This window comes from Narcine bancroftii, chromosome 8 (assembly GCF_036971445.1).
Source record: "Narcine bancroftii isolate sNarBan1 chromosome 8, sNarBan1.hap1, whole genome shotgun sequence".
Classification (NCBI taxonomy): Eukaryota; Metazoa; Chordata; class Chondrichthyes; order Torpediniformes; family Narcinidae; genus Narcine; species Narcine bancroftii.
In genome coordinates, this window is record NC_091476.1 from 65,030,100 (window position 1) to 65,052,822 (window position 22,723).

Here is a 22,723-nt window from a genome sequence, read left to right on the forward strand (position 1 = left end):
GGAAGGCTGGAGGTGTGGGCTGAGAAATGGCTGATGGAATTTAATACAGATAAATGTGAGGTGCTACATTTTGGAAAGGCAAATTTAAATAGGTCATATACATTGAATGGTAGACAATTGAGGAGTGCAGAGCAACAAAGGGATTTAGGAGTTATGATAAATAGTACCCTCAAGGCTGATACTCAGGTAGATGGTGTGGTGAAGAAGGCATTTGGAATGTTGGCCTTCATAAATCGGAGTATTGGATTCAAGAGTAGGGAGGTTATGATGAAATTGTACAAGGCATTGATTGGTGAGGCCAAATTTGGAGTACTGTGTACAGTTTTGGTCACCAAATTATAGGAAAGATATAAACAAAATAGAGAGAGTGCAGAGAAGGTTCACGAGAATGTTGACAGGATTTCAGGGTCTGAGTTACAGGGAAAGGTTGTGCAGACTGGGGCTTTTTTCTCTGGAGCGTAGAAGATTGAGAGGGGACTTGATAGAGGTGTTTAAGATTTTAAAAGGGACAGACAGAGTAAATGTGGATAGGCTTTTTCAATTAAGAAAGGGGGAGATTCAAACTAGAGGACATGGTTTAAGATTGAAGGGGGAAAATTATAAGGGGAACATGAGGGGAAATTTCTTTACGCAGATGGTGGTGGGGATGTGGAATGAGCTTCCGGCAGACGTGGTCGAGGCGGGATCATTGGTTACATTTAAGGAAAGACTGGATCGTTACATGGATAGGAGGGGACTAGAGGGTATGGACCGGGTGCTGGTCAGTGGGACTAGGAGGTTGGGGATTTGCTACGGCATGGACTAGTAGGGCCGAACTGGCCTGTTCTGTGCTGTAAGTGGTTATATGGTTATATATGATTAAAAAGGCAGGATATATCAGAAAGTCTCCGAATTCAAACCATGGGGGAGGAATCCATATATAACCATTTACAGCACAGAAACAGGCTAGTTCGGCCCTACTAGTTCGTGTCGAATATCTTCTCCCACCTGGTCCCACTAACCTGCATTCAGCCCATAACCTCTCCCATCCATATACCTATCCAACCAATCCTTGAATATTAACATCAATCTCGCTTCTTCCACCACTGCCGGAAGTTCATTCCATACCCCCACCACCCTCTGCATGAAGAAATTTCCCCTAAACGTTTCCCCTTGTTTGAATCTCCCCCACTCTCAGTGAGAATGTTGACTCCATCCATCCCCTTTATCATTATTTAATACCTCTATCAAATCACCCTTCAACCTTCTACACTCCAGGGAGTAAAATCGCAGCCTCCTCAACCGCTCCCTGTAACTTGAACCCTGAAACCCTGGCAACATTCTCGTAAACCTCCTCTGCCCTCTCTCTTCCTGAAATCCAAACTAATAAAGGGTGTGAATTGGACGAGGTGAGAAATTATCATGTCTGTGCCAATTGGGGAGAGGGGTTGAAGTAGGGAGTGGTGGTGGGGGAGGGGAGGGAGATGGTTTAACGAAAGCCAGAGAAGTTAGAATTAATGCCGTCCGGTCAGAGGTTGAGGTTGAGTTCCTCCAGGTGGTCTCAGTCTGGTGGTACACGAGACCATGTAGAGTGTAGTCACCTCTCTCCCTACTCACAGCCCTGCTACGTACCAACGTTTGATCCCTTAGTAAAGCTTCTCCTCACCCTCCCGACCTTCGAACATTGTTAATTTCCCTTCCCCATTCACCTTGCATAAACTCTTTTTTAAAGGCATCCTCTTTGGGGAGAAAAGAGTCCCCTTGCCACACCCAGGGATAGGGAGACAGGAACTGTGCACGGTGCTCCCGGTGTGGTCTGACCCAGGGATATGGAAATGAGAACGGTGCACAGTGCTCCCAGTGTGGTCTGACCCAGGGATATGGGGATGGGGATCTGTTCACTGTGCTCCCGGTGTGGTCTGACCCAGGGATAGGGATATGGGGAACTGTGCACGGTGTTCCCAGTGTGGTCTGACCCAGGGATATGGAAATGAGAACGGTGCACGGAGCTCCCAGTGTGGTCTGACCCAGGGATACGGAGATCAGGATGGTGACAGGATTGGGGTGCTCACCGAGACGTAGACTTGGGCGTCGATGCCGTTCAGCCTCAGCTTCAGTGGGTGCTGCTGGCTGGACATGGCTCTGAGGGCAGTGGGCCAGCGCCAGGGAATGCGGGCCCACTCCGCTCCCAAGATCCAGTACACCCCGAAGATCCGCTCCACATCTTGTGCCAGGCAGCTGCAGTTGGACAGAACCAGTCCCAGCTCTTTGACCTGAGGAGAAGGTATAGATGAGGGTGTCCATTCTCCAGGTGGGTTCCCCTCAATCCCCCCACCCCCTACCAACCCCCCCCCACCTTGGTTTACCCTCCAATTCCCCCCTTTTACATGTGTGGGTGAGTGTGTTGTTGAGTGTGTGTGTATGTTGGTGAGTGTGTGTATGCATGTGTATCTGTGTGTTGGTGTGTAGGTGAATGTGTGTATGCACGCGTATCTGTTGGTGTGTGTGTGCGCACGTAAATCTGTGTAGGTGAGTGTGTGTATGTATGCGTATATCTGTGTGTGTAAGTGAGTGTATGTATGGACGTGTATCTGTGTGTGTTGGTGAATGTGTGTATGCACATGTATCTGTGTGTGTGTTGGTGAGTGTGTGTATGCACGCGTATATCTGTGTGTGTGTTGGTGAGTGTATGTAGGTGAGTGTGTGTATGCGCATGTATCTGTGTTTTGTGTTGGTGTGTGTGTGGGTACGTGTGTGTATGCACGCGTATCTGTGTGTTGGTGAGTGTATGTGTGTGCATGCATGCGGGCGCACAAGTAGTTGTGAGTGTTGGTGAGTGTGTGGGTGCCTGTGCATGCGAGAGTCTGTATGTGCGTGTGTGTGTGTGGATGTCTCAGTTTGTCATGGGAAGAGCGTGCAAACTCCACCCGGACATCAGGGATTGGAACCCAGGGGTGGGGGGGTTTTGCAGTTACCTGTGTCAACGAGCGCCAGTCCATGTTGGCACTGCCCAGGTAGAGGTGCAGCCCGTCAACCACCCACAGCTTGGTGTGTACAATCCCACCAGTCAGGTTCTTCAAGGGTACACCCCGCACCTCGGCACCTGCAGGGGTTGAGGGTCAGTGATATGGGGTCCCAGGGGGTGAGTGATAGGGGGTCTGAAGGTCAGTTACAGGGTGTCCAGGTGGGGGTGGGGGGTCAGTGACCAGGTGTCAATGACAGGGGGTCGCAGGGGGTCAGTAATAGGGGGTCCAAAGGGGGTCAGTAAATGGGGATCCGAGGGAGTTTCCGGGGGGGAAATCGGTGAGTGGGGGTTCGAGGGGGGTCTATGATCGGGGATCTCTGGGGGGGGGGTCAGTGAGCGGGTGTTCCAGATCTGGGGGTGGTCGGGGGGGGAGCAGTTTCAGTGACAAGGGTTCCAGGAGGGGGTGGATCTGTGTTAACCAGCCCCTCAGTGAGTGATTATTGGGGTAAAGTGTGAAGGATCCGGTTTGTGGGAGATCAGGTGGAGAGGGGGCTAGCATCAATCAGCGGGGACAAGGTGGGCTTGCAGTTGAACAAGGGAATGAGGAGGGGAGGGGGACGTGGAGTGCTCTCCCGGAGGAGGACGCGGATGGAGGAACGGGAGGGGCTCGCGCGGAGGCATGGGGAAGGGGGCACGCGGGGACTGAGGAATTGGAGGGTGGTCACCATTCTCGGCCAGGTAGGCCGTGTCCTCTGTCAATGCCTGTGGGCTGTTCACCGCCACCTTCAGGCCGACCCCCCGGGACGACAGAGATGCCAACGCCTCCAGTATCCGGTGGCCCTGGAGAGGAAGAGCAGTCCCGGGGTGAGACCTGAGGCGGGGCACATCCCAATACCCCTCCCCCTCAATCCCCTCATCCCTTGTCTCCCTCCCCTCTCCCTCATCCCTCTTGTTCCCCTTCTCCTCCTCATCCGCTTCCCACCTTGTTCCCCTCCCCTGGCTCTCGTCCCCTCTCCTTCATCCCCTGCCCCACCCCCTCGTCCCCCTCCCTCCATCCACCTACCCCTCACCCTTGTCCCCACTTGTCCCCCTCCCCCTCATCCCTCTCATTCCCCCCTCTAACCTCTCCCCTTGTCCCCTTGCCCTCACCCCCTCATCATCCTCCCCCCTCCCCGTAAAACCCCCCCCACTCCTTCTGTTTCTCCTATCCCTCCCCTCCCAGTCCCTGTCCCCCCACCCTCACTCCGACACCTCTCAGCGGCGATAAGCTCTAGCCCTTCGACCCGTTCCTGCCCCTCCCCCATCCCAGCTGGACGTGCCCCTACCACCACCGCTGTGTCGGGGCCCTCACCTCCTTGCCTCCAGAGGCCTCCCACTCGCCTTTGGCTCTTAGGGTGAAGTAAAAGGCGGCCACATGCACAGACTGGCGGGCTCCGTCCAGCAGCGAGCCCCAGGCTGCGGAGATGGACGTGTGGCGCGGTGCGCCCTCAGGGTAGACCAACCCAATGGGGATACTCTCCACCAGCGTCCAGCTGCAGGGGCAAAGATCTGCACTGTCAAACCTCCCTTCCCCACTGGCCCACCTCCCTCCCCACCAGGCCATTGGGCGAAATCTCGCCCTGCAAGCAATCCAGGTGGCCAGCCCAGATGCAGGACACATCGGTGCACCGCGACATAGATATGCAAGAGTTGAATGACAGTCACGATACCTTTACCGCAGAGCACTGGAGACTCTCAGCGGCCACGGGAAGCGAGGGGTGACCCATGCTTCGGGCTTCCTGAACCATACGCTTCTGATCCTTGAGCACCCGATGCGGAGTTGGCGGGAGGAGCCCACACAGGCTGCGGGTGACTGGGGTCAAGGGCTGTGGACTGGATCGGGACCGGCTGAAGGGGTACTGAGCATCAGAACCGGGATGTTCAAGGGCTTCCAGATCGCGTCGGAGATCCAGGACACCAAAAGAGGCTGTAAGGCCAATCCACGGGCATCCTGTGACTCTGGTGGGGGGAGAGGGGATTCTCCTTTACTTCTCTTTCTCCGACTGTGAGAGGGTCTTCAGGCAATTCCTGGCGGTGGTGAATACATCTGCCTCATGCGGACTTGAGGCAGTTTCGGGTAATATTAAGAAGAATCTTGAATCCTCATCGGTCTGGTACGGAGCCCAACCAAGGTGAGAACAGGGAGTCAAGGGTTCACCTCAGACTAACTGCCTGGGTCACCTACAGGGAGAAGGAGCACTCGGTGCTTACGGGAGGGTTTCCAGGGGCGGTCCAAGGGCTTGAGGCTACCGTTAGTGGAAATAATCCAGTTTAAATTTGAAACGAATGTCTAAACTATGGACTGATGTGGTTTCTTGTAATGTCTGGATTCGAAGAGGAATTTAAACATTTGTTTCAGGTCCGAGGCCTTTGGTGAGGTCTGAGGGAAAAGCAGGCAGGCGCCTGGTTGAAATAGTGAGGGCAGTGGTGTGGGGGAGGGGGGTGGAAGGAGCAGGGAGAGGTCAGAGGTTGTTACAGGCGGAAGTTGGGGGGGAGCTGAGGTATCAGGGGTGGTGACAGCATTGACTGGAGAGAACAGGGATAGGGACAGAGGGAGGGAGGGGACGGGACGGAGGGGAGGGGGGGGACATGGGGTAGGCGTGGGGATGGAGAGTTGGGGAAGGAGGGAGGGGGTGGGGACGGGAAGGGGTGGGGTGGGGCAAGATGAAAAGGTGATGTCAGTTTCCAGAGGGTGAGTGACCTACTGAGGTTCCCCAGCACCTCTGAGTCACCAGACCCAGCCCCATCCCAGGGCTCTCCGTCACCCCAGAGCCCTCCCCCAACCTTGTTTCCTCCATTACCCAATGGTCCCCAATCCTGTGTCCAACCCCACCCTAGACTCCCCCTCCTCCACCCCAGGCCCGACCAAGCCAACCTACCTGCATTGGTCCTGGCAGGGGTCCGTCCAGGAGGACAACAGACCACGGAGCAGGTCGGTGACGGGGAGCAGGAGGATGCAGCACCCAAGGGCGACGGCGAGGAGGCAGAAGATCACTGCCCAGGATACTGCTCTAATCCGCTCCCGGGTTCCCTGTGGGTGGGGGGGTGGTGGAGGAAACGAGGTAACAGGTGAATATCCTGGCAGCAGGGGACCGGGGGTGCAGGAGGATGGTGCCCCTGTCGTGAGATCCCTGAAACATTCCTCGCAGTGTTGCAGAGCCAACAACCCCCACCACACTCCAGTGTCTGGTTCCATCCCTGTCATGAGCTGTGAGTTTCTACATGTGCCAGTGTGTCTCTGTCTCCTGTGTGTGTGTGTCTGTCTCTGTCTCCACACGTCCTTCTTTCTGTCTGTTTATGCATGCGTGCGCGTGTATCTTTCCCTGACTTTCTCCACACATGCTTCTCTCTGTGTGTTCCTAGGTCTTCGTGGTTTTGCGTGTGAGTCTGTGTGTGTTCATGTGTGTCTGTGTGTGCGTTTATGATTGTGTGCACATGTGAGTCTGTGTGCGAGATTGTGTTTCTGAGTGTGTGAATATGTGTCTCTGTGTGCGCGCGTATGCTTGTATGTGTGTGCATGTGAGAGACCGTGTGTGTCCGTGTCCTTCCCCGCATCGGTGTGCCTGTGCATTTCCCCACATCTGTGTCCTTCCTCATGTCTGTGAGTCCGTGTATTCCCCCACGTCTGTGCGTCCGTGTCCTTCCCTGCGTCTGTGTCTGTGTATTCCTCCGCGTCTGTGTGTCCTTCCCCCCGTCTGCGTGTCCTTTCCTACGTCTGTATGTCCGTGTATTCCCCTTGTCTGTGTGTCTATGTCCTTCCCCATGTCTGTGTGTGTGTTTCCTTCCCCGCATCTGTGTCTGTGTATTCCCCGCGTCTGTGTCCGTGTCCTTCCCCACGTCTGTGTCCGTGTCCTTCCCTGCGTCTGCGTCCCCGTGTATTTCCCCGCATCTGTGTCCGTGTATTTCCCCGTGTCTGTGTGCGTGTGTCCCTTCCCGCATCTGTGTCCGTGTATTTCCCCACATCTGTGGTTCTGTATGTGCGTATGTGCTATATGTGCATGTCCTTCCCCACCTCTGCATGTCCTTCCCCGCATCTGTGTCCATGTACTCTCCACGTCTGTGTGTCCGTGTATTCTCTGTCTGTGTCCTTCCCCGCATCTGTGTGTCTGTGTATTCTCTGCGTCTGTGTGTGCATGTATTTCCCCGCATCTGTGTGTCCGTGTCCTTCCCGCATATGCATTCCTGTGTCCTTCCCCGCATCTGCGTGCCTGAGTCCTTCCCCGTGTCTGCATTTCTGGGGAGTAATTCCCCATGTCTGCATGTCCGAATAATTCCCTGCGTCTGTGTGTCCGTGTATTACCCTGCGTCTGTATTCCTGTGTCTTTCCCCATGTCTGTGTGTCCGTGTCCTTCCCCGTGTCTGTGTGCCCGTGTAATTCCCCACGTCTGTGTGTCCATGTAATTCCCTGCGTCTGCATGCCCATTTATTTCCTCACGTCTGCGTGTCCGTGTTCTTCCCCGCATCTGTTTCCATGTATTTCCCCGCATCTGTGTATTCTCCGTGTCTGTGATTGCATGTCCTTCCCCGCGTCTGTGTCCGTGTCCTTCCCCGTGTATGTGTGCCCGTGTAATTCCCCATGTCCGTATAATTCCCCGTCTGTGTCCGTGTATTTCCCTGCATGTTTTTCTGTGTATTTCCCTGCATCTGTGTGTGTCCTTCCACGTGTATGTGTGCCCGTGTAATTCCCCATGTCCGTATAATTCCCCGTCTGTGTCCGTGTATTTCCCTGCATGTTTTTCTGTGTATTTCCCTGCATCTGTGTGTGTCCTTCCCCGTGTCTGCGTGACTGTGTATTTCCCCGCATCTGTGTGTCCATGTAATTCCCGTGTCCTTCCCTGCATCTGTGTATTCTTTGTGTCTGTGTGTGCATGTCCTTCCCCGTTTCTGTGTGTCAGTGTCCTTCCCCACGTGTGTTCGCATATTTCTCCACATCTGCGTATTCTCCGTGTCTGTGTGTGCATGTCCTTCCCCGCATCTATGTGCCTGTTTCCTTCCCCACAGCTGTGTGTCCGTGTCCTTCCCTGCATCTGTGTGTCTGTGTGTGCGTGTCCTTCCCCGCGGCTGCGTGCCCGTGTATTTCCCCATGTGTGTCCTTCGTGTCTGTGTATCCATGTATTTCCCCATATGTATTCCGCCACGTCTGTGTGTCCATGTTCTTCCCTACGTCTGTGTCCATGTCCTTCCCTGCGTCTGTGTCCTTCCTTGCGTCTGTGTGTCCGTGTATTCCCCCGCATCTGCGTGTCCGTGTCCTTCCCCGCGCCTGTATGTCCGTGTCCTCCCCGCGCCTGCGTGTCTGTGTCCTTCCCCACGCCTGCGTGTCCTTTCCCACATCTGCGTGTCCATGTATTCCCCCGCATTTGTGTGTCCATGTCCTTCCCCATGTCTGTGTGTGTGTCCTTCCCCGCATCTGTGTCTATGTATTCCCCACGTCTGTGTGTTCGTGTATTTTCCCGCATCTGTGTATTCTCCGTGTCTTTGTGTGCATGTCCTTCCTTGCGTCTGTGTGTCCGTGTCCTTCCCCTTGGCTGTGTGTCCGTGTCCTTCCCCGCGTCTGTGTGTCCGTATCCTTCCCTGCGTCTGTGTGTGCGTGTCCTTCCCCGCGACTGCATGTCCGTGTATTTCCCCGCATCTGTTTGTCCGTGTATTTCCCCGCATCTGTTTGTCCATGTACTCTCCGTGTATGTGTGTCCATGTATTCTCCGCGTCTGTGTCTTTCCCCGCTTCTGTGTGTCTGTGTATTCTCTGCGCCTGTGTGTGCGTGTATTTCCCCACATCTGTATGTCAGTGTTCTTCCCCACGTATGCATTCCTGTGTCCTTCCCTGCGTCTGCGTGCCAGTGTCCTTCCCGTGTCTGTGTATTCTCCATGTCTGTGTGCGCGTGTCCTTTCCCGCATTTGTGTGTCCGTGTCCTTCCCCGCGTCTGCGTGCCCGTGTATTTCCCCGTGTCTGCACGTCCGAGTATTTCCCCACATCTGTTTGTCCGTGTATTCTCCGCATTTGTGTCCTTATCTGTGTCTGAGTGTCCGTGTATTTCTCCACGTCTGTGTGTCCGTGTCCTTCCCTGCATCTGTGTGTGCGTGTCCTTCCCCACGTCTGTGTGCCCATGTATTTCCCCGTGTCTACATGTCCGTGTATTTCCCCGCATCTGTTTGTCCGTGTATTCTCCTCATCTGTGTCCTTACCCATGTCTATGTGTCCGTTTATTTCCCCACGTCTGTGCATTCTCCATGTCTGTGTGCGCGTGTCCTCTCCCGCGTCTGTATCCTTGTATTTCCCCACGTCTGTTTCTGTGTATGTGCTTCTGTATGTGTGTATGTGCTGTATGTGCGTGTACTTTCCCGCATCTGTGTGTCCATGTATTCTCTGCGTGTGTCCTTCCCCACGTCTGTGTGTCCGTGTATTTCCCTGCGTCTGTATTTCTGTGTACTTCCCCACGTCTGTGTGGGCGTGTCCGTGTATTTCCCCACGTGTGTGTACGTGTCCCCGCATCTGTGTGTCTGTGTATTCTCTCGTCTTGTGTGCGTGTATTTTCCCGCATCTGTATGTCCGTGTCCTTCCCCACATATGCATTCCTGTGTCCTTCCCCGCATCTGCGTGCCCGTGTCCTTCCCTGTGTCTGCGTTTCTGGGGAGTAATTCCCGATGTCTGCATGTCCGTATAATTTCCCGCGTCTGTGTGTCCGTGTATTTCCCTGCATCTGTGTATTTCCCCACGTCTCTGTGTGTGTGTGTGTGTGTGTGTGTGTGTGTGTGTGTGTCCTTCCCCGCGTCTGGGCATTCTCCGTGTCTGTGTGAGCGTGTCCTTTCCCGCATCTGTGTGTCCGTGTATTTCCCCGCGTCTGTGTTTCTGTGTATTCTCCACTTCTGTATGTGCGTGTCCTTCCCCGCATCTGTGTGTCCATGTATTCTCCACATCTGAGTGTCCATGTCCTTCCCCGCATCTGTGTGTCCTACCCCATGTTTGCGTGCCCGTGTAATTCCCCACGTCTACATGTCCGTAATAATTTGCCATGTCGGCATGTCCATATAATTCCCCACGTCTGCATGTCCGTGTATTTCCCTGCATCTGTGTTTGTGTTTTTCCCCATGTCTGTGTGTGCGTCCTTCCCTGCATCTGTGTGTGCTTGTCCTTCCCCGCGTCTGCGTGCCCGTTTAATACCCCACGTCTGTTTGTCCGTGTATTTCCCCGCGTCTGCGTGTCCCTGTATTCTCTGCGTCTGTGTGTCCGTGTCCTTTCCAGTGTCTGTGTCCTTGTATTTTCCTGCGCCTGTGTGTGCGTGTCCTTCCCTGCATCTGGGTGTCCGTGTCCTATCCCGCGTTTGCATGTCCATATAATTCCCCACGTCTGCGTGTCCGTGTATTTCCCTGCGTCTGTATTTCTATGTACTTCCCCACGTCTGTGTGGGCATGTCCGTGTATTTCCCCACGTGTGTGTACGTGTCCCCGCATCTGTGTGTCTGTGTATTCTCTCGTCTTGTGTGCGTGTATTTTCCCGCATCTGTATGTCCGTGTCCTTCCCCACATATGCATTCCTGTGTCCTTCCCCGCATCTGCGTGCCCGTGTCCTTCCCTGTGTCTGCGTTTCTGGGGAGTAATTCCCGATGTCTGCATGTCCGTATTATTTCCCGCGTCTGTGTGTCCGTGTATTTCCCTGCATCTGTGTATTTCCCCACGTCTCTGTGTGTGTGTGTGTGTGTGTGTGTGTGTGTGTGTGTCCTTCCCCGCGTCTGGGCATTCTCCGTGTCTGTGTGAGCGTGTCCTTTCCCGCATCTGTGTGTCCGTGTATTTCCCCGCGTCTGTGTTTCTGTGTATTCTCCACTTCTGTATGTGCGTGTCCTTCCCCGCATCTGTGTGTCCATGTATTCTCCACATCTGAGTGTCCATGTCCTTCCCCGCATCTGTGTGTCCTACCCCATGTTTGCGTGTTTCCCCGGGTCTGTGTGTGCGTGTCCTTCCCTGGGTCTGTGTGTGCTTGTCCTTCCCCGCATCTGCGTGCCCGTTTAATTCCCCAAGTCTGTTTGTCCGTGTATTTCCCCACGTCTGCGTGTCCCTGTATTCTCCGCGTCTGTGTCCTTTCCAGTGCCTGTGTGCGTGTCCTTCCCCGCGTCTGTGTGCGTGTCCTTCCCCGCGTCTGTGTGCGTGTCCTTCCCCGCGTCTGTGTGCGTGTCCTTCCCCGCCTCTGTGTGCGTGTCCTTCCCCGCCTCTGTGTGCGTGTCCTTCCCCGCGTCTGTGTCTCCGTGTCTTTTCCAGCGTATGCATGTCCGTGTCCTTCCCTGCATCTGTGTATGCGTGTCCTTCCCTGCGTCCGTGTATTTCCCCACGTCCGTGTGTGTGTATTTCCCCGCGACTATGTGTATGTGTCCTTCCCCGCATCTGTGTGTGCGTGTCCTTCCCTGCATTTGTGTGTGCGTGTCGTTCTCCATGTCTGTGGGTCCATGTCCTTCCCTGCATCTGTATGTCCTTGCCTCTGTACGTCCCCCCGTGTTGTAAAGGGGATGGTGCGGTTACAACCACTGACATTCTTCCTCCCCTTGCCCCTCATCAGCCGGACACAGGAGCGCTTTCACCTTAAGGCTGATCCAATATCCCAGGAGCAGCTGTCGAGGACAGGATACCTGCGGTTTGGCTGGTGCCCGTGGAAAACTAGGGGCCTCACTCCACGAAATCCTTCTCACTGGTGCCTCTGGGATGTTCTCCTGCAGCCTCTGGAGTCTGAACCTCGCTGGTCTCAGGTAGGGCTAGTCGGAGAAACACGAGTAAGACTGACAGCCAGCGCGCGCTCCATGAGCGCGAGAATGTTCACCCCTTCCTCCCCTGTCCCAATCCCCACCACCAACAGTTTTCTCTCTGCTCCAAGAGTCAATTCACTGACCGTCCCCTGACCCACCCTTAGAGTGGGGTTGGGTGGGGGGGAAGCTCCATTAGGTCTTGGACACTCCACCCACCTTCAACACCTCTCCCCTCACACAGTCTCTCCCTCACAGATCTAGAGACCTGGGTCCCATCCCCATCTCCGTGTGTGTGTGGGTGAGAGTCTGTATCTGTGAATATGTGTGTCTGAGAGTCTGTGTGCGTGAATCTATGTGGGTGAATCTGTGTGTGTGTGTGTGTGTGTGTGTGCTTTTGTGAGTGAGTGAATGTTTGTGTCAGTATATGCATGTATGTGTGAAAGTGTGAGTTTGTATGCACATGCGTTTGGGTGTGTGTGTACACACGTTATGTGCATGTGCATCTCCACGTGTCAGCATCTCCCTGTGTTAGAGTATCTGTGTATTAGTATTGTGTGCACGTGTGTGTAAGTGTGAGAATATGAGTATGTATGAGTGTGAGTGAGAATATGAATGTGTGAGTGCGACTGCACAATGTCGAACCCTAACAACCTCCGCCTCGACCTGCATCCCAGGGAGAGGGAACTGACCTTGGCCGCTGGAGGGGGCGCGACGCCAGTCGGGACGCCTGTCCCCACCTCCTCCTCCTCCTCCTCCTCCTCCTCCTCTCGCATCTTCTCCAGGGACACCACCACGGGCTTCACACTCACATGCTAGGACAAGACATCAGGGATTCCCCTCCATTACCATAAGCCCAGTCTAACACCCCCCACATCAAGCAAACTCCCACCCATCCACCGGGGATGTTCGGCCAGACCTTGTTGCTGTCCCTCCCTCCAGCAGAACTGTTTTAGCCCCTCGTTGTTCCTCCCTCTCCCCTGACCCTGCTCGGAGGCACAGCAAGATCCCACAAACCACAATGGCAGAAAATGAGACTCAAAATTATTTTTTAAAAAGTAATCAATGTATTGATGGGTGGAGGCTCCATCAACAGCAAGGCCTCGTCCACCCCACCCACCCTCACCCTCTCTCCCTGGCACATCCACTGCCTCATAGGTGTTTGTGTGTGTCCATGTGTATACATTCATGTGTATGTGTGTGTATGCATGTATGTACATGTGTATGTGTGTACATGTGTTTGTATATACATGTGTACATATGTGTATACGTTCATATGAGTGAACATGTGTATGTATGGGTGAACATGTGTATATTAGTGTGTGAACATGTCTGTGTATGGGTGTGTGTGTACATGTGTATATCTATGTGTGTATACTTGTGTGCATATGCATGTTTGTGTGTGCATATGTGAGTGTCCATGTATGTGTGCAAGTGAGAATATGAGAGTGTGAGTGTGACTGCACCATGTCGAACCTTCACCACAACCCCGGCCTGCACCTGCATCCCAGGGACAGGGAACTGACCTTGGCCACTGGAGGGGGCGCGATGCCAGATGGGACACCTGCCCCCACCTCCTCTTCCTCCTCCTCCCGCATCTTCTCCAGGGACACCACCGTGGGCTTCACACTCACCTGCTGGGACAAGACACCAGGGATCCCCCTCCATCATGAGTCCAGTCTAACACCCCCCACATGAGGCAAACCAGATGGCTGAGTACAGGGTCAATGGTTGGTTACTTAGGAGTGTGGATGAAGAGGGACCTCGGGTCCAAATCCATACATCCCTCAAGGTCATCGCACACGTTGATAGGATAGTTAAGAAGGCCTATGGGATACTGGGCTTCATTAATAGGGGGATTGAATTCAGGAGTCGAGAGGTCATGATGCAACTCTATAAATCTCTGATGAGACCCCATTTAGTGTTCAGTTCTGGTCACCTCGTTACAGGAAAGATGTGGAAGCTACGGAGAAGGGGCAGAAAAGATTCACCAGGATGTTGCGCCAATTGGAAAAAAATTATTATTTTGAGGCAAGGTTGACAGAGCTGGGAATTTTCTCTTTGGAGCGTAGAAGGATGAGAGGAGACTCGATACAACATTCTGAGAGGCATAGACAGGGTGGACAGTGAGCACCTGTTTTCCAAGGAGGGAAAAGCAAACATCAGAGGACGTCTGTACAAAGTGAAGGGAGGGAAGTTTAGGGAGATGTCAGGGGTAAGTTTTTTTTTATATACACACTGAGTTGTGGGTATCTGGAATGCCTTGCCAGGGATGGTGGTGGAGGCTGAAACATTGGAGGCATTTAAGAGACTCTCAGACAGATACACGGATGGAACAAAAATAGAGGGTTTAGTACTTCTTTTAAAAGGAAGGAATATATGGGTTGGCAGCACTTTGAGGGCCGAAGGGCCTGCACTTTGTTGTACTGTTCCATGTACTCTCTACACCACGTCTGTGTGGCCGGCCACAATTCCAACACCATCTCCAAGTTCACAGTTGTCGGCAGAATCACAGACAGCAACGAGGAAGTGGGCAGGAGGGAGATAGATCAGCTCATTGAACAGTGTAAACAACAACCTTGTGCTCAACATCAGCAAAACCAAGGAGATGATTATGGACTACAGGAGGAAGTCAGGGGAACACGGCCCAATCCTTATCGAGGGCTCAGTAGAGGAGACCTTAAATGCCTGGTTGTCAACATGTCCGAGGGTTTGTCCTGGAGCCTCCACGTTGATGCGATCACGAAGAAGACTCGCCAGCGGCTACACTTTGTGAGATTTGTTATGTCACCGAAGAGTCTCATAAACTCCTACAGTATTCTGGCTGGTCACATCACTGCCTGGAAGTGCCAACTCTCAGGATAGGAATAAACCCCAGAGGGTTGTTAATTCGGCCTGCGACATCACAGGCACCAGACTTCACTCTATCGAGCATATCTACATGAGGCGGTGTCTTAAAAAAAGCAGTTTCCATCCTCAAAGACCCCACCACCCAGGTTTCACCAGGACATTGCAGCCCTGGAAAAGCCGGTATCAGGGCAATGGGAATCCATCTATTTGGGCAGCACAGTTGGCACCATGTCGTTACCGCGTCAGCAATCGGGACTGGGTGTTCTCCTCGTGATTGAATGGGTTTTTCTCCCTCAGGGGCTCCGGTTTCCTACCACTGTTCGAAACGTACTGGGGGTGGGGGTGGTGAAGGTCAATGGGGGGCGGCACGGGCTTGTGGGCCAAAAATGGCCCTTTTACCGCGCTGTATGTCTACATTTTTTTAAAATTAAATTTACAATTAATTTATATTTTAAATTTAATTTTAATAACATTTAAATATACCCCTTGGCCTCATTTCCACAGTCTCCTGTGGCAACAAGTTCCACAGACTCCCGAGGCCTCCGACTGAAGAAGTGTCTGCTTTAAATCGATGCCCTTTTATCCTGAAGTTGGGCCCCGCTTGTCCGAGAATCCCTTACCAAGGAAAACGTCTTTGACGCGATGGTTCACACTCCGGACTTCGGACCCAGCGATCCCGAGTTCAAGTCGGTGGGATTGAGGGCGGCTCAGTCAGCAGGAGGGAAGCCTGTCACGGCGCCGGGGGCACAGGGGCTCGAGTCCACCACCACATGAAAAGAGCTTGTCCTGTGGTCCGCATGGGTTTTATCTGACAGGGTCCGATTTCCTCCCACCCTTCAAAATTGGGTGCAATTGGGCTCTTGGTCACCCCTGCTGTAAATTTAAATTAAAATCCCCTCTTTCAGCATTCGAAATGCCTCTATGAGGGTCTCTCCTCATTCTCTGTTCGCCAACGTCGAGGACAATGAGCCCGAGAAGGACTTGACCTGCTTTTTAGTTAAATATTATTTTTTCTCCCATCCAATTTATTCTTGAAAGTGCATCAGCCTATTTTGTGTATTCCTTCCCATGAGTTTCCCCCGCCCCCGGGCCTGGGTAAAAGTTGGCACCAAGTATACCTCTCTGCAAGGCAGCAGAGGGAGATGCCCGGCCCTGGACTCACCGGGGGTGCCACCTCGTCCCCCTCCTTCGACCAGGAGCCGCGGCTGCTCCTTGGGATCCGGGAGCGCGTCCGGATCGGGTCCCTGGGGGTGAGTACCAACGACTCCTCCAAGTGACCAGCATCTCCTGCCTCCGGCCCCACGTTTCCCGGCTCTCCAGGCTCCAGATCCGAGATCTGCCCCTCCAAAACAAAGCACACATGTCAAAAAAAATCAACACCTCCCTTTAAAACCCAGGTCCCCCCGAGCCAGAATATAACCTCTTGCTCCTCGCTGCCAAATGTACAGCCACGAAGCCTTTGCTTTGCGTGGCAAATAAGTAAATGCGAATTTTCGGCGCCAAAACCCCATTGACTCGGAGCTGCGCTGAATCCAGATCCGGGGTTTCCGACCACCCCGCGCATGAAAGTAACAAATGAATCTTTACCGGGAAATGCCAGAAACTTTTGACAAGGTAACAATTTGCAACGTGCGGGGGGTGGGGGTGGGGGGGGGGGGGAGGGGAGGGGAGGAGAGACAAGGTAACAATTTGCACACCGTGAAATCGGATGCCAATACAGATGGCGAGTTTCACTCCCGAATTCGGGCGCATTTTGCACATCCTGGACACCCCTCCGGGGTGCAGTAAAAGAAAGATACATTTTTTTTAAAAATGAGGGTCCGAGACAGCATGAACTCCTTAAACCCCCCCCCCCCGTCAATTGCAAACCCTCCCTCCAAATGCAGTACCTGGTTTAAACGTTTCGACCGCCTGCGAGTTTCCATGAGTCTTTTTGACATCTGAGACCAGGAGGGAAAAGGTTTACTATGTTCAGTGTTTTTTTTCCCCGCTGTTAAAGGATTAAAAAACACCAGATGGAAGGATCGCCAGTCTTTGCAAAGGAGAGCGAGGCGTGCAGAGGAAGGAAATCCCCATGTAAAGAAGCAGCCCTTCTTGCCGATCGATGGGCGAAGTTTGAATTCAAACAGTTGTCAGTTTCAGCGGAGTTGGCTTGTTCCTGTTTGCGGCTGGGTTATCATCGCTCCCCTCCAGTGGTTGAAGGGCATGTCTGCTGCTTCACAGACAGAATTTATTCTCATGACCACGCCACGAAATTCGTTGTTTGCACTAGTGCAAATATGGCTTTAAATTATTTTTTTAAATGAATGGATGCAAAAATGTGGTTCATTATACCGTTTTAAAATTGAGGCAGGGTAACAGGCCAGTTCGCCCATGCCTCCCAATTTACTCCCTGGATCCAGGAAGAAAGCCCATCAGCACCTCGACTTCCTCAGGGGTTTGTGGAAGTGCGGTACCGCGCCACAAATTTCCACAGAGCTGCGGCGGAACGTGGGCTGGCCGGCTGCGGGGGACACTGATACCCCTTGAGCGAAGAGCCCTGTAAAAGGTAACGGACCCGGCCCGGGACGTCACGGGCAAAACTCTATTCCCCACCCCCCACCGTCGAGAACATCGACGGGGAATGCCGCAGCCGGAGAACAGTGGCGATCATCCAGGATCCGCGCTCTGTTCTCACTGCTGCCATCAGGAAAGAGATCTCGGGGCCACAAGACTCTCACCACCAGGTTCAGGAACATCTGCTCCCCCTCCACCATCAGACTCTTCAACGACAAACTGAATCAGGGGCTCATTTAAGAACTCGCACTTGGCACTTTATTGATTTTTAAAATTCGAGAGAATATTTCAGTCAGTTTGTTTACATTCATTACCTGTTTCCAGTTCTTTATTAGTTTACAGGTTTACGCTGTGTACAGTTTATTTTTTGCACTACCCATTAGTGATAGTTTCACCGCGCACTCAGGAGAAAGAATCTCAGGGTTGTATGTGATGTCCATGCATGTACTCTGACAATAAATCTGAAATATATCATATATATTATACAGCCACATGCCTCATAATATCCATCCAGGCAACATCCGACCACATATACATCCGTGGTCACACACTTCTATAACAAAGTTATTGTTAATTTTATTAACTCTTCACTCTTTATTTGGGGGGAGGGGAGGGCTGGACTAATTTTAAGTTAGATTAGCCAATCTTCTTTGGCTTGGCTTCGCGGATGAAGATTTATGGAGGGGGCAAAATGTCCACGTCAGCTGCAGGCTCGTTTGTGGCTGACAAGTCCGATGCGGGACAGGCAGACATGGTTGCAGGGGAAAATTGGTTGGTTGGGGTTGGGTGTTGGGTTTTTCCTCCTTTGTCTTTTGTCAGTGAGGTGGGCTCTGCGGTCTTCTTCAAAGGAGGTTGCTGCCCGCCGAACTGTGAGGCGCCAAGATGCACGGTTTGAGGCGATATCAGCCCACTGGCGGTGGTCAATGTGGCAGGCACCAAGAGATTCCTTTAGGCAGTCCTTGTACCTCTTCTTTGGTGCACCTCTGTTACGGTGGCCAGTGGAGAGCTCGCCATATAACACGATCTTGGGAAGGCGATGGTCCTCCATTCTGGAGACGTGACCTACCCAGCGCAGTTGGATCTTCAGCAGCGTGGATTCGATGCTGTCGGCCTCTGCCATCTCGAGTACTTCGATGTTAGGGATGAAGTCGCTCCAATGAATGTTGAGGATGGAGCAGAGACAACGCTGGTGGAAGCGTTCTAGGAGCCGTAGGTGATGCCGGTAGAGGACCCATGATTCGGAGCCGAACAGGAGTGTGGGTATGACAACGGTTCTGTATACGCTTATCTTTGTGAGGTTTTTCAGTTGGTTGTTTTTCCAGACTCTTTTGTGTAGTCTTCCAAAGGCGCTATTTGCCTTGGCGAGTCTGTTGTCTATCACATTGTTGATCCTTGCATCTGATGAAATGGTGCAGCCGAGATAGGTAAACTGGTTGACCGTTTTGAGTTTTGTGTGCCCAATGGAGATGTGGGGGGGGTGGGGGGGGCTGGTAGTCATGGTTGGGAGCTGGCTGATGGAGGACCTCAGTTTTCTTCAGGTTGACTTCCAGGCCAAACATTTTGGCAGTTTCCGCAAAACAGGACGTCAAGCGCTGAAGAGCTGGCTCTGAATGGGCAACTAAAGCAGCATCGTCTGCAAAGAGTAGTTCACGGACAAGTTTCTCTTGTGTCTTGGTGTGAGCTTGCAGGCGCCTCAGATTGAAGAGACTGCCATCCGTGCGGTACCGGATGTAAACAGCGTCATCATTGTTGAGGTCTTTCATGGCTTGGTTCAGCATCATGCTGAAGAAGATTGAAAAGAGGGTTGGTGTGAGAACGCAGCCTTGCTTCACGCCATTGTTAATGGAGAAGGGTTCAGAGAGCTCATTGCTGTATCTGACCCGACCTTGTTGGTTTTCATGCATTTGGATAACCATGTTGAGGAACTTTGGGGGGCATCCGATGCGCTCTAGTATTTGCCAAAGCCCTTTCCTGCTCACGGTGTCGAAGGCTTTGGTGAGGTCAACAAAGGTGATGTAGAGTCCTTTGTTTTGTTCTCTGCACTTTTCTTGGAGCTGTCTGAGGGCAAAGACCATGTCAGTAGTTCCTCTGTTTGCGCGAAAGCCGCACTGTGATTCTGGGAGAACTTTCTCGGCGACACTAGGTATTATTCTATTTAGGAGAATCCTAGCGAATATTTTGCCTGCAATGGAGAGCAGCGTGATTCCCCTGTAGTTTGAGCAGTCTGATTTCTCACCTTTGTTTTTGTACAGGGTGATGATAATGGCATCACGAAGGTCCTAAGGCAGTTTTCCTTGGTCCCAACAAAGCTTGAAAAACTCATGCAGTTTGACATGCAGAGTTTTGCCGCCAGCCTTCCAGACCTCTGGGGGGATTCCATCCATACCTGCTGCTTTGCCACTTTTCAGTTGTTCAATTGCCTTATATGTCTCTTCCCGGGTGAGGACCTCATCCAGCTCTAGCCTTAGGGGCTATTGAGGGAGCTGGAGCAGGGCAGAATCTTGGACTGAGCGGTTGGCACTGAAAAGAGATTGGAAGTGTTCTGACCATCGGTTGAGGATGGAGATCTTGTCGCTGAGGAGGACTTTGCCATCTGAGCTGCGCAGCGGGCTTTGGACGGGGTGAGGGGCCGTACACAGCCTTTAGAGCCTCGTAAAAACCCCTGAAATCGCCAATGTCCACGCTGAGCTGGGTTCGCTTGGCGAGGCTAGTCCACCACTCATTTTGGATCTTCCGGAGTTTGCGCTGAAGATGGATGCATGCGCGACGGAAGGCTTGTTTCTTCTCTGGCCAGGACGGCTTTGTAAGGTGAGCCTGGTGGGCAGCTCGCTTCTTTGCCAGCAGCTCCTGGATTTCCTGGCTGTTTTCGTTGAACCAGTCCTTGTTTTTCCTAATATTGTGTTACAATTAACGGGGGGGGGGGGGGGGGGTTATTTTGTGTAGTTTTCTGATGTAATATTGTAATCATACCATTTTAATTTTTTTTTCTTTAAATGTAATTCTCTATTGTATTCATGTTATAAAATTTTAAATAAAGTCTTCAAAACTTCTATAACAGAGTTCAGAAATCCCAATCAGAGAACAGAATGCAGCAAACACAACAGCTTCCCGCACGCAACGCGTGTATCTCACGTCGCTTGTGCCCAGAGCGATTGCGCAGCCAGGCATGTAATGGTATGGTACCAAATACATATGCCTTGACAGTCATAATAAATGCCTATGTTACTGGCTGTGCTGGACTTTCTATCGTTATTTCAATGTGAACATCCCTGTTACGAGTCCAGGGGACCCCAAATCCCAGCAGCAATAGATATGCACCATGACAAAGGGTAACTTAAACAAAAGTTGCTTTTAATTGTCTTTGAACATGAAAACAGAATTAAACTTTAACTTATCTCTATGGACTTCTAATTCTAAGTACATGTGTGTGTAAGTTCAGCAAAGTTCTTTGGTTCACAGTCCAATCTCACTGGTTGCAGGCAATTCTTGCACTGTGCACAGAAGTTAACATTAATAAAGTTCACCAGGCTTTGGTGCTTAACAGGTAAATGGTTACCATGTAGAAGGGTTCTTGTTGGTCTTCAGGATGAGAATTTTTCTTGAATCAGGTTACCACAGAGTTCCTTTCTGTTTCTCCTATTCCAAGGGAAACTCCAGACAGCCAGTCCTCTCCTTTGACCAGGCCATCTTCCAAAGCTTACCAGCTTGTCCCTCTGGAACCGATGTCTGTGTCTCTTTTCTCTCTCTCTCTCTCTCTCTCTCTCTCTCTCTCACTCCCTCCTCTCTGAGAGCAAAGCCTCTTTTTTCTCTGCTCTCTGCCTGCAAAGATCACATAACCCTCCAGACAGCAAGTCCTGTTTTCCAGACAAAGCTGCTACTGCCTGTTGTTACATTTGTTGCCTTTTGCAAAGGACAGTCCATCATGATTCTGTGAGCACTTGCAAACGCTCCTGCAAAAACTGTGTTTTAAAGTGTGTGACCTGCAACCTGCTCTAACAAACCTTTCCCAATGTATCTCCCAAACACCTCAATATACTCCGTCACATTCCCCTACTTACAAGTAAAAAGTTGACTGTGTAACAGTGTATGTTTAAAAAGTGGGGGAAAAAACCTAAAAAGTTTAATTTAGTGGAAGTTCAGTATGTTGTACAGTACAGAACTGCACCAGCAACAGCCTCCAGACTCATCCAACACTAGGTCGTGTATATTTACAATGTATTGTTACATTCTGTATGCAGTATTGTACAGCATTAACCTACTCTACCCATGCATTACCTTGCCCGATACATTAGCTAAAATACAGTACTGTATGTGTACAGTATCTTGGCTATTTAGTCAATGGAACAACACTACAGTTTCCCATGAGGATAAAACACGAGTAAAACCCTCTTTATGCTCGGATGCCCGCCGGCATTTGGTCCCTCCCTTTTTATTTTAAACTTTATTTAAATTTTGAAATTACAGAGAAAAAAAATACTATAACCCTTCCCCCTCCCTCCTATAACACAAAAAAAACACTAAAAATGCTAAAAAAACTTCCCCCAATCCCCCCCAAAAAACTTAACAAAAATTAATATTCCCTGATTGGTGCCCCAAACTTATTACAATTAGTTAATTTCAATAGCCATACATTTCAAATATAATCCCCACATATCAATAAAGAAAGAATAATTGTTTTTCACATTGTATGTTAATTTTTCTAAATACAAATAAGACTGTAATTCATTATGCCATCTTCACAAACTTAGTTGTACATCATTCTTCCATGTAATCACTATACATTTTCTTGCTACTGCTAAGGCGAGCTTTAAGAAAGCTAAATATGATTTAGTTATTCTTAAATTGACAAATGGGGCCTTATCATAACCCATTAAACATAACCTTTGGTCTAATTGAATATCCATTTTAAACAAATTTCTCAAAAATTTTATAATTTCCTCCCAAAAATATTTCATTTTTTTACACAACCAAACTGAATGTACAAAAGTACCAATCTGTTCTCAACATCTAAAACATAAATCTGTTGGACTAAATCCATATCTCCTCAATTTCTCAGGAGTTATATATAATTGATGCAAAAAATTATAGTTAACCATATTATATCTCACATTAATTAATTTTGTAACACTATCAACACACATTGTGACCATTCTTCCTCTGCCAAAACAATATTTAAATCTTTCTCCCATTTCTCTTTAATTTTATACATATTTACTTTTTCCATTTTTTCCTGTAACAATCTATACATATCAGAAATAACAACTTTTTTCACTTTTATCTTCAATCAATAATTCAAATTTTGTTTGACTTGGCAAAATTAATTCCTTACCATAACACCATAAAAATTCTCGAAATTGATAGTAAGCAAACAAATAATTTGACGCTATACCATATTTAATTGTGGTGGGCTGTTAGACAGAATCAGACACACGCAAGGTAAAGACTGAACAACAGGCTTTCATCCACAAAGACTTCCACAGAGCCAGGCTGGCTGTGGCTGCAGCAACTCTGAGTGAGGCCTCGGGAGGCTTGACACCTGATCGGGTGGGGCTTGATCCATTCAGGCTGACTGATTGACAGCCGGCCAGTTGTTGTCCTGTCCCCTTACA

At 50.9% G+C, this 22,723-nt stretch overlaps 1 protein-coding gene across 5 annotated transcripts in view; it reads right to left on the bottom strand.

The window, feature by feature from the left end:
- Nucleotides 1–16,816, bottom strand: part of pld7 (phospholipase D family, member 7) — a 30,496-nt gene extending 13,680 nt beyond the window's left edge. For 2 of the 5 annotated variants that reach the window (XM_069893874.1, XM_069893870.1), the window contains exons 1-10: nt 16,448–16,816; nt 15,721–15,900; nt 13,235–13,345; nt 12,401–12,523; nt 11,598–11,720; nt 5,863–6,014; nt 4,296–4,476; nt 3,670–3,784; nt 2,955–3,082; nt 2,052–2,252 (exon numbers count right to left, since the gene is read on the bottom strand). In XM_069893874.1, the coding sequence (XP_069749975.1) occupies nt 2,052–2,252; nt 2,955–3,082; nt 3,670–3,784; nt 4,296–4,476; nt 5,863–6,014; nt 11,598–11,720; nt 12,401–12,523; nt 13,235–13,345; nt 15,721–15,900; nt 16,448–16,498 (1,365 nt within the window). In that variant the 5' untranslated portion in view covers nt 16,499–16,816. The remainder of the gene's footprint in view (nt 1–2,051; nt 2,253–2,954; nt 3,083–3,669; nt 3,785–4,295; nt 4,477–5,862; nt 6,015–11,597; nt 11,721–12,400; nt 12,524–13,234; nt 13,346–15,720; nt 15,901–16,447) is intronic. The other 3 variants (XM_069893872.1, XM_069893871.1, XM_069893873.1) reach the window with 3 other exon arrangements.
- Between the last annotated feature and the right edge of the window lie 5,907 nt (nt 16,817–22,723).